We start from the raw sequence: 11003 nt of genomic DNA, 5'->3' as shown, positions 1-11003 counted from the left end.
GAGAGCCCAATGTAAAAGGTCAGTGTAGCAGGGGGTGTGCAGGGTCACCCCTAAGGGGCTGCATCTGTTCAGGAAACCCACCATGCCCACTTTCCTTGTGGGGTTTATGGGGGGGTCTGAGCAACTTTCCCTGCCCACCCCCCAGATCATAGCCTGAGCGCAAAGACCGGGAGGTTCAGGATAGGGACATGTGCCTGGCCCTGGTCGAGGAAGTGTCCACCTTTATTTTTTCCAACTGAGAAAACATTTTTCCGACACCATAGATGGAATAGATTACCTTCTATCAGGTGCTAACAGCCCAGCACAGAACCAGTCTACTCACTTTCCATTCTGTTCACTGAGCCATCAGAAACCCTTTAATAGCTTTCAGTAAAGGGGCAGCTCTAAAATGCCTTCAATTGTAAACCCTCCGGAATCTTCTGGCGGGTCAGGGTTCCAGGTCCCCTTCATGCATCAGCACAAGGCCCACACCAGGGTGTTAGGGTGGCGTAGACTGACATGCGGACGACGATCTCTCCAGGTAGATGCCAGGCACGCTCTGCACACACCCAGTGTGTGTGTGTGCGATGATTTGGCTTCTGACGCACCCCAACTGCGGGCTACTGGGCTACCCTGCTTCCTCAAAAGGCATCTCCGGTCTCCGGCAGAACACACAGGCGCCAGGCTCCCCTGGACAAGGCCGGGCCCAGCGTGTGCACCTGGCTCCCAGGATCCCGCAGGCAGCACATCAGAGGCTGTCTGCTGCTTGAGGCCCACGCTGAGGCCAGGGAGGCTTGTTCCCCTTGGCAGGGGTCCCAGAAGGAGCCAGGGGGCTGTGCTAGGGCCGAGGGCCCAGACAGAGATGCCCAGGGGTGCAGCCACTGCAGGGGGCTGCCCAGGGCAGGTGGGCAGAAAGCCAGGGGCGAGTAGACCGCTCCGGAGAGGGAGACGTTCAGCTGTGAGTCCTGCAGTTGGCGTTTATGTTTCATGCGGCGATTCTGAAACCAGGTTTTGATCTGTGGGGAAAACAAGATCAGAGCGGGCAAACAGGCCACCCCCCCACTCCTGCCCCACTTGGCTTGCTGAGCCCAGAGGCCTCACCTGCACCTCTGAGAGCCCCATGGTCTGGGCCAGCCTCCGGCGCTCCTGGGGGTCCAGGTAGCGGTGAAGCTGGAAGGAGCTCTCCAAGGTGCTGACCTGCTCCTCCGTGAAGGCTGTGCGGACGCGGGGAGGCCGAGGGCTGTCTGCCTCCTTGCTCAACCCTGGGGGAGGGAGGAAGGACGGGCACTGAATCCATTTGGCTACCAGGGACATTGGCTCACAAGAGACACCCTCCCCTTGCTCAGTGGGTGCCACAAGCTTTGTGGCTGAAGATGACAGACACAGTGATCAATATGCCTGGGGCCTGAAGAAGGGCAGACCGCCCTCCCTAGGGTCACTTTTTGTAGCAGCCCTCCAGGGTTCTGCTGTCCCCCTCAGGGTTGGCGACGGCTCCTCTGCCCAGCCACGTATGCAATAGGGTCCAGAGGCTGTGGCACAGGACAGCACGGGGATGTGGACATTGCAGAAAGGTCACTATGGATGGAGCAGGATGGGGCAGTGGTTCCGACACAGACCCTCCCCTGCCACCGCAGGGCATTCCGCTCCTTCCGAAAGAATGACTCCCACCCACCCCACCTCCTTCCAGAAAAGGTTTCTTTTGCCTGCAGACAAGGAACTCCTGTTCACCAAGTGAGAGGAGGGGAGAGGGGCTGGTAGGGGTGGGGCGGGTGGAGTCCATTCTATGCAAGGCCTAGAGCAGTGATGGCGAACCTTTTGAGCTCGGCGTGTCAGCATTTTGAAAAACCCTAACTTAACTCTGGTGCCGTGTCACATATAGAAATTCTTTGATATTTGCAACCATAGTAAAACAAAGACTTATATTTTTGATATTTATTTTATATATTTAAATGCCATTTAACAAAGAAAAATCAACCAAAAAAATGAGTTCGCGCACGTGTCACCTCTAACACGCGTGTCATAGGTTCGCCATCACTGGCCTAGCGGGACCAATTGGGAAAGCAGCCTTCATCACCAGGAACCAGGCTGTCGGCACCAACAGTGTGTCTGGAAGTCCAGTCTTCTAATTTCTAAATTAGGATGTGGGGGACGGCACTCAGCACCCCCCGGCCCCCCCCATGAGGTACGGTCAACCAGTGTGGTGTAGGTCCTTCACATGGTCTTTACTGAACAGAAGTCTGACCGATAAAATACACCAATCATTTGCTTTGGGAGAAGCAGATTTTACAAAATTGATTTTAACACTTTGCCGAAGTGTCCACCAGAGGAGCACACACTCACTCGGAGGGGCAGTGGGGGTGGAGGGGGTGACTGGCAGCCATTGGTGTTTTTTTTTGGGGGGGGGGGGGCTACTGGTTGCAGAGAATACATTTAAAATTCTACCTCATTAAAATATAAAACTACTCCATAAGAATTAAACGTTTTAAAAAACAAAAGCTTACAGATCATATAAACCCCCACTTTCAACCTAAAGGCAATGACCAAGTCACATCGAGTAAAAGGCAGACGGAGAAAGTGTCGTCAGTAAACGACAAAGGGTTGGGTAAGGCTCAGGAGCCACCGAGACTCCCGAGTGGGCTGAAGGCAGGGAACTCACAGGTACATCGCGTGTACGGAAACGCAGAGGCTGTGTCCTCAGGAGTCGGGGTTGTGGCTGCCCCCAAATCAAGCCTGCAGGATTCCAGGGAAACTGGAGTGACAGTCTAGATGCCAAACAGGGCGCCTGGCTTTGGGGGGGCGGGGGGGAAGCACAACCACCTTCTGACCTGGCCAGGTGCCACAAGCTTTAAGACGTACTTATCCGAGACCTTGCGCCTCTTGTCGAAATGGGTCCAGGACTCTTACGACTAGAAAACCACAGGCACAACGGTGCTAACGTGGGGTCATGGCCCACAGTGAAGACCTGGGCGAGGATCCGTGGGCACAGTCCGTGGGCAGCCGGGCCAGGCCAGTCCCTCCAGGAGGAGGGTGCAGAAGAGGAGCCCAAGGGCTTGAGGAGGGAAGACCGGCCGTGTGGCTTTTGCTTCAGAAGGAAAGCCTTCACTTGCCAGGGGGATCGGGCGGAACCCCAGCCCGTCCTGAGCACACAGGATGCCTGTGTTTTGGGCCTCCCTTCGCCTGAATCTTCCCCGGCTCTTGGCCCAGTCTGGGAAGGAAGGCTCCCTTCTCCCCACACCCAGACCTACCAGTCGTGGACGTCCCTGGTGTAGACACTGCTGAGGACTTGGCCTCCTCCAGGCCCACGGCCTGCGGGGGTTGCTCACCGCCGGACGCCCTGGCCGGGGCAGAGAGGCTGCCCCAGGAGACTGCAGTGGGCCTGGAGGTGTGCGCCGGCTCCACGTGGCTGCTCTGGGAGAGCCAGTCCACAGAACCAAAGCTGGAGGTCGGCTTTTGGCCGCCGGGCAGGTCGGAGCAGGGCGGCATGCCTGGACGCGGGGACAGCTCTGGATCCGCCTTGGAACAGAAGGTGGAGGCCGGGCTCCGGGTCTTCGGCCGGACAGACGGTGGGGGCTGGCGCCGCGTGGGCGGGGCAGGGCCAAGCGGGGTGGGGGCACAGGGTCTGCCTCAGGTTCAGCAGGGCTGGGCAGCATTTATAGCTCAGGAGGAGGAGGTGGTGGGAGGCGCATTTGCATGGATAGCTCAAATCCCCCTCAGATAAGTAGCATCTAATTGCCTTCAATTCGGAGGCACAAAGGAGGCCATTCACACCTCCCCCGGCTCCAAGATGTCTGGGGGAGGGGTGGGGCTGTGGGGCTGGGGATTTGTCAGACCCTTTCATCTCCCCACCCCCACCCGCTGGCCGAGGCTGCGGGAAGGTGAGGATGGTCCCGCCAATGTCAGCTCCCACCCTGTCCTGTGGGCTTCTGGGACCACCTTCTTCGTTCTCCAAGCTGTCCCGGAGGTCTACAGTGCCAGACAGAGGCGACAGGTGTGCAACTGAGACAGGTTGCTTCAAGCAGGGGGAGTCGGCATCCATCCTGCTTTCATGACAGGGTGGGCGGCCCGTGAGAATGAGGGAGTCTGCTGCCTCCAGGCGCCTGGCTGGGTAGGAATGTAAAGCAGGCCAGACGGGGCAGGGAGGGGCTGTCCAGAGAGGGACCGCCCGGCTCCTGTAGACCCTTCTGTCTGGCTGTTCCCAGCCCCCACTCAGCCCCTTGGCTGGGGGTCTTTAGGGAGCCCTAGGAGTTGCTGCCAAATTCCAGTGACTCAAAGGAGGAGGGGCCTGCTGGTTCAGGACATGGGCACCTCCCTCCTCTGCTCCCTCGAGCAGGAAGGACAACACAGCCACCGTCCTCTGCGGAGAGTGAAGATTTAGAAGGTCTTCCCTTTGTATTTGGGGTGTGTGTGGGGTGGTGGTGGTGGTTATGCAGCAAAAGCTTCAGGGGGTGCCCTGTCACTTTGTCCAATGCTGCTTCACTCCTGAACTGGCCAGGTCCGCTTCCAGGGTTCGGCGCTCTGGGGGAAGCAGAGGGCGCAGGCAGGTGGGCCCAGCGCAGCGACAGCCCCTCTGACAACCGCCCCACCCCAGACCGCACATCACCTGGACCTCTCCTACCTAGGCGGGCCTGCGCCTGTTTCCTGGACGCCACTCGGCAGACGCATGTTAGGCGGAAACCCAGCAACGGGCCCTCGAGCTCGGGCTCCGGGTCGGGTGCGGGCATGGGTCCAGCCGCCGAGCCAATGGCTGTTTTCTGTGCTGACTGTTAGGTCAGCAGCCTAGGGTCCTGGGGCGCTGGCGCCAGTCTGGGCCGGGCACCGCCGGCCGCCCCGGGTCCCCCAACGCCGCCTGTGGAATCAAAGGGCTCGCGGCCCGGCCTCGGGATTAGCACCCAGGCCCACCTCCCCAGCCGCTCAGGCCACAAGGGGTTAGGGATGTGGGAGCCGGACCCCCACGGGCACAGCGGGAACCGACCGGCGCTGATCCAGGTCTTCCTCCAACCCCTGCACCGGCTGTGTCCGGTCACCAGGCCCCGCAGGGTGAGGCTGGGGATCCGGGTCACTGGCCTGTGTCCCGAGTGGGGACCTGTGCAGAAATCCTCTGGGACTGACGGGGTGGGGGTGCCTCACAAACCCGGCAAAGGGAAGTCTCCCCACCCCCAGGACTGCTCCACGGCAGACAGGCCTCCGGATCAGGAGCACCGCTGGTTGGGAATCCCGCACTGTGCGCCGTTCGCCCAAAGTGCTGATTTAGGAAACGTCAGCCATTAACAGGCCCCGCAGCTTCCAACGCCGCTTTCGGCACCTCCTCCTTTCTGATCTTTCAGGGCCTTTGGCCTCTGACCCCATACCCATACCTTCCCCGGCACCCCGATCTCTGCCAGGCGACGTCCTCCCTAATCCAGACCCTCCTGCTTTCCCTTTCCCGCTCCCTTGCCTACACCGCCCTCCCCCCCTTCCATGGACCGAAGGTGACCCAGCCTCAGCAGGTCAGAGACCCCGCCTTCCTGGCTGCTGCCTGGCGGTTCCCTGCAGCACTGCCTGGTCTCCGGCAGGCTGTCCCCCACCGGCTGGCTCCTGTCCAGTGGGGTCCCTCCCGCTAACCCCAGCTACTCTGTGCCACGCGTGCCTGGCGGCAGCTTCCTCACTTGGCTTTGGTGGAGCATTTGGGGCAATCTGGACCCCCTCCCCCACCTCCCACCCCCAGTTCCGGGAGCCGCACCCTGGGGTGTCTGCCCCTCTTCGGAGACCTGGTGATTGCGGGCGTGGCCTCGGCTCTGGACCTTTGGCCCCAATCCCATGCCTGCACGACTCAGAGTCGCCTCCTGCCGGTCTCTGCAAGGGTGACTGGGCCTGGAGGTGAGTGGTAGCTGCGCTCCCCACACTCAGACCCCCGTCTGTCACTCGGAGGCTTGGCAGCCCCGCCCCCCACAGCCATTCCCATGGCCCCAGCCCTGCACCCCACACTGGGCCCGGGGTCCTGCTGCCTCAGCCCTGCCCTGTTCTTGCTCATGCATTCACGGGCCTGCCACCTCACACTCCATCACTCACAGGCATTCCTGCCCCTCCACTCTGCCGTGCCCCTCCTTGAGCCCCCCAGCCTACCCTCCTAGCCCCCTTGTCCCTCATACTCCCCTTGGGCCCTTCCTCATGGCCCCCAATTGCTTGTTTGTGGAAAGAACCAAGGGGTGGGTGGGGGCGAGGTGGGCATGACCGCACCCCAGCTGGATGAGAATCTGGGAAGAGAGCACCTGTGGGTGGATGGGTTGGAGGTGGCAGATTCCCAGGTGGAGGGTGTGATGAGTAAGGCCCCCACACTCCCCCCTCACCTGGAAGGGCTGATGGTGGAGGACGGCTCATTTCTGTCTGTCTGGGTCTCCGTGTCCTTGGCTGGGCCCCTCTCCAGGCAGAGCTTCCCCTGCCGCTGCCACGGATAGGTGGGGAGTGGGTCCTGCCTCCCTCTGCCCACCTCCATCCTGCCCTCGGGAGGTGGGTGATGGGAAGTGACCAGTGTGGACTCTTAAGTCCTGGGACCCACTGCTCCCACAGGCATCACAGGGCTCTGGAGGCCAAACCTGCCCCCTCCTCCCGCCCCCTCCCAGAGGTTCTGTGAAGCTGTGAGAAGTCGGGGACCCAGGAGCCACGCAGGCCCATCATGCCAGCACAGTGGGCACCCGAGGGCATGCCCCGCTGTAAATGTAAGAAGCGTGGACGGTGAACACACGTCATTGAGGGCCAGGTAGTGGCCTGCATGACGCGGGTTAAAGACACCATAATGGAATGTGGGCTTTTAAAAAAGGGTGAAGAGCTCTGATCGGTTTGGCTCAGCGGATAAAGCGTCGGCCTGGGGACTGAATGGTCCCGGGTTCGATTCTGGTCAAGAGCATGTACCTTGGTTGTGGGCACATCCCCAGTAGGGAGTGTGCAGGAGGCAGCTAATCGGTGTTTCTCCCTCATCGATGTTTCTGACTCTCTGTTCCTCTCCTTCCTCTCTGTAAAAAATCAATAAAATATATATTTTTTAAAAAGGGTGAAGAGATAGAGGGATGAGGACGCGAGTGTCCTGTCCAATGGTGGCCGACCGCTGTGGAGAGAATCTTAGGCTCTAGGTCTTTGACTTTGGTGAAAGGCAATTGAACTAAATGTAAATTTAAAGGCAACGTTCTGAAGGTATGACCTTAAACCAAGAACAGGTAACACTAAAACACAACAGAATTTTATGTAAGGACTGACTGTGGAATCGGAGGCATAGGTGTGCATTTCAATTAATTTAGGTGAAAACATTTAGTGTCAGTCTCACCGGCCACATTTCGAGGGCTCAGTGACACGTGGCTGGTGGTTGTCGTCATGGACAGTGCAGTTCTAGAACTTTCCCACCCAGGAGTCCAGCCACACCGTGTTGCTCTCGGCACACAGGGAACAGCCGTGGAACCAGACGACTCCGACAATAGGAGGAGCAGTGCTGCGTCTGGATAAATAAGGTGGGGACAGTGACCCCGGGGTCCTCAGGAAGGGACCCCCTCCTCCGAGATTCTTGTGACAACAAACATGACAGCTAGTGCAGACAGCAACAGCCACGGGAAGAGCTCCGTGGTGACGGGGAGGCGGGACAGGCTCGGGTCCATGTGTGAGTGAGTCCAAGACTGAGTCACATGGTGCTCTGACGGCCTGGGTGGCCCCGGCAGTGGGAAGGCAGAGCTGCCGGCACAGGACCTTCGACTCTGTTTGCAAAGCCCACTGGCTGCCCACCCAGAAGCAGACTGGCCTCTGAGAGTACGTACGCCCTTGCCACAGTCCTGCACGGTGGACGGATGGTGACGAGGATCCAGGTGAGTCCGGGCGTGGGCCTGGCTCAGTCTGAACACACAGTGGGCGCCACTAAGAGGACGGATACAGGGAAAAGCAAAGCCAGCCCCGGGTCCCTGAGGCCGTACCCTCCCGTGGTCACTGCAGGTCATCCGACCTGGCGAGGGACACAGGTGATGTGCACACTGAAGGGCCTCAGCACACCACAGAGAATGCAGGTTGCTCGCTAGGAATCAGCACCATCTGCTAGAAACACTAGCTAGATGGCCCACCCTGCAACTGGGCAGTGGGCGTCCCCCTCAAGTGTGGTGCTGCTGTGCCTGCACGTCACTGAAGGGTGCCAACCGCACCCACTGGGACAGCCGCCCATGTCCATCACAGCCTCATTCACAACTGCCAAGAGATAGAAGCAACCCAAGGGTCCACACGTGGATAAAGAAAAGGTGGTCCATCCACACATTGGAGTGTTATTCAGCCTTAAAGAGAAAGGACATTCTGACACAGGCCACCACGTAGATGGACCTGGAGGACATCATGCTCAGTGCAATAAGCCAGTCACAAAAGGACAGGTACTGTGAGATTCCACTTCCACGAGGAGCCGCGTTCACAGAGTGGAATGCTGGTGTCCAGGGGCCGGGAGAGGGGATGGGGAGTGAGTGTCTGTCTAAGGGGGACATGGTTTCCGTTTGGGAAGACGAAGCGTTCTGGGGATGGATGGTGTTGCTGCACAACAGTGTCATGTCCTTGCTGCCACTGAACTGCCCACTTGAAAACAGGTCACGTGACTTGTACGTGTATTTACAATAAAAGAAAAAGTGTGACCGGAAGCCCCTTAGCGAGATAAAAGGGGGAATAATCTGAAGAGCGGCCCTGGGAGGCTGCTGGAGACACTGCCCAGCACCGGGGGTCAGGCATAGGGAGAGATGTGCCAAGGGCTGGGGATGCTGGTCCCACTGGGGTGTGTCCACCTCACCTCACATTCCCAGAGCCAACCAGGATGCCCAGCGTAAGACACAAAGCAAAATGGGTACCTGCCTCACCTCACAGACCCACAGGAGCCCTGGGCGAAGGGAATCACAGGCCCGGCTGGTAAGAAGACACTTGGGCCCTAGCCGGTTTGGCTCAGTGGATAGAGTATCAGCCTGCGGACTGAAGGGTCCCGGGTTCGATTCCAGTCAAGGGCACATGCCAGGGTTGTGGGCTCAATCCCCAGTAGGGGATGTGCAGGAGGCAGCCAATTGATGATTCTCATCATTGATGTTTCTAACTCTCTCTCCCTCTTCCTTCCTCTCTCTTAAAAAAAAAAAAAAAAGACATTTGAGCATCACCAGGGTAAAGATGGTAGAGAAACTACCTAAGGGAACCACAAACAGCCAGCATCTCTCCCCTCCAGGTTGGAGGAACATACTGCTGTCCAGGCAGGAGCATGCAGATTACTCCAGCATAGCGCCCAGGAGGCTGCAGACCTGACCCACACCAAGAGGGGGTTGGGGAATGTTTGCAAGCCAGACTCTTCACCCAACAGGCTTCCAAGCAACTTGGCCATCCTTGGGGACCGCAGCAGGGGCATCCTGGAGCTGAGGCAGCTTATAAACGAGGTGACCCAGAGTCAGTCCTGTGGGTCTGGTCGCTCACAGAACCCCCAGCGCCTGCCATCAACACACTGCTCAGCTTGGTTCACCAGGGCACCCTGCTGGCTGAGGGTCCAACTGTGGCCTGTCTGGCAGTGTCTCCTGAAAGGGGCTGCAACCCCACTAGTCGGAACCCCCTCCTCCGGCAAGGCCAGCGGGAGTCCCTAGCTTTTTGGCCCCAAGCAAATCGCTTTAGTCTCAGTGAATGAGTCCCTCGATGGTGAAAAGCTCCCCACCCCACATCCTACTCCAGCGCCGGTATTGTTATGCTGGTGAGGCGCCTCAGGCTACTTCCTATCTGCCTGGGCAGGGGGCTCGCGAATCTGGCTCCACCCAGTCTCCTTTCAGCCAGACTCATTGACGGAATATAGGATTCTCAATGACCATTTTGGAATACATCCTAGGTGATTTTGATAAAAACCCTCTCAAAATTGCAGGGATCCTGGCCTCAGCCAATGTCAAGTCTCAGATTCCCCCAGCCCCTGCCACCTGGACCCACCCAGGCCAGTCACCACCCTGGGGACAAAACCAGCCCCTTCCTTGGGTGAGCAGAGGTCTCCTGCCTGTGTGTCCCAGCACCTCTTCCACCTCCCCCCACAGGCTGGGGCCGAGCTCACGCCATTCCCCGGATCCTACCGGTGGGGCCCTGCGTACCCCTCCTCCTGCTCAGTGGGGCTCCCAGGGACGGTGCAGGCAGTGCTCACCCCCAAGGCTGCTTTGCGCTGGTGGAAAGTCCTGGTGGGCAGTCTGGTGAGACCTGGAGGGATTCCAACCTCATTCCACAGCCCTTCTCTCTGGAGACTGGCCCCAGGTGAGGCCCTGGCTAGCGACGCACCACTCCTGCCCAACCACCGCCAGCACAGGCCCCGCGGTTCCTCCTGCCCCTCCCCAGGACCCCAAGGCCATTTTAACCTCCCCTGCCTGCAGGGGGCCATTCCTACCTAGGCGGGACCTGCACACACTCACAAGGCTACGTTGGGAAAAGCAACATTTTTTTATTGAACGTACCTAGAAGTATGGGGGGAGGGCAACAGGACGGGTCTGGGCCAGGCCTCAGGGGCGCGGGTCCCCCAGGACACCCCGCTCAGCGGCGGCGCTGCCTAGGATGAAGCCCACCGCCAGGGACACGGTCTGGTCGAAGGAGCCGCGCAGCTGCTCCACGTGCTGGTTCAGGGTCAGCAGTTGGTCGCGCAGGGGGCCCAGGACGGCCACGATGTCGCCCAGGTGCCCGAGGGTCTGCATGAGGGCGGCGTTCAGCGACGGGGGTGCGGCCTGCGGGGGCGCGTGGGTCTCCTGGCGGCTGGGCGGCGAGTCGGGCTGTTCCCAGGCGGGGTCCAGGGGTGGCGGGGAGTTGGGGGCGTGGGGGGGCGCGTGGTGCTCGGAGCGGCCCGGCGCGGGGGTTAAGGAGGGGAGCGCCGTCGGCGAGCCCGGGGCGCGGGGAGCCTCGGAAGGCTTGGACGGGGACGAGCTGAATCTGAGCGACCAGGAGGGGTCCACGTCGGAGTCGCGGGCCGCGGGCATCGACGGAGCGTCTGCAACGCGGAGTGGGTGGAGGGGTGGGCACCCGGGGCCGGCGCCGCTCCCCCACCG

General features: G+C 59.8%; 2 protein-coding genes across 2 annotated transcripts in view; both read right to left on the bottom strand.

Annotated features, from left to right (window-relative positions):
• Positions 1-620: 620 nt before the first annotated feature.
• Positions 621-3462, bottom strand: VENTX (VENT homeobox). The gene is made up of 3 exons (XM_006099010.1): positions 3225-3462; positions 1081-1241; positions 621-995 (listed from the first exon to the last, which is right to left on the bottom strand). The coding sequence occupies exons 1-3, from the start codon at positions 3460-3462 to the stop codon at positions 621-623; spliced, it is 774 nt and encodes a 257-aa protein (XP_006099072.1).
• Positions 3463-10466: 7004 nt separating this feature from the next.
• The window catches only part of UTF1 (undifferentiated embryonic cell transcription factor 1), a 1292-nt gene continuing 755 nt past the window's right edge, over positions 10467-11003 (bottom strand). Inside the window, 2 exon segments of the mRNA XM_006110120.1 lie at positions 10467-10945; positions 10989-10992. Of these exon segments, the coding sequence (XP_006110182.1) occupies positions 10467-10945; positions 10989-10992 (483 nt within the window).

This window comes from Myotis lucifugus, unplaced genomic scaffold (genome assembly GCF_000147115.1).
Source record: "Myotis lucifugus unplaced genomic scaffold, Myoluc2.0 scaffold_255, whole genome shotgun sequence".
In the NCBI taxonomy this organism is placed as follows: domain Eukaryota; kingdom Metazoa; phylum Chordata; class Mammalia; order Chiroptera; family Vespertilionidae; genus Myotis; species Myotis lucifugus.
The sequence above is the reverse complement of the archived record's forward strand: the minus strand, read 5'-3'. Positions and strand labels throughout refer to the sequence as shown.

Coding starts and splice junctions, on each gene's coding strand:
- VENTX (XM_006099010.1), bottom strand. CDS start 3,462: ATGCCGCCCTGCTCCGACCTGCCCGGCGGCCAAAAGCCGACCTCCAGC. Junction 1,242..3,224: donor ACCAGGGACGTCCACGACTG/GTAGGTCTGGGT, acceptor TCCCTCCCCCAG/GGTTGAGCAAGGAGGCAGAC. Junction 996..1,080: donor TGGGGCTCTCAGAGGTGCAG/GTGAGGCCTCTG, acceptor TTTTCCCCACAG/ATCAAAACCTGGTTTCAGAA.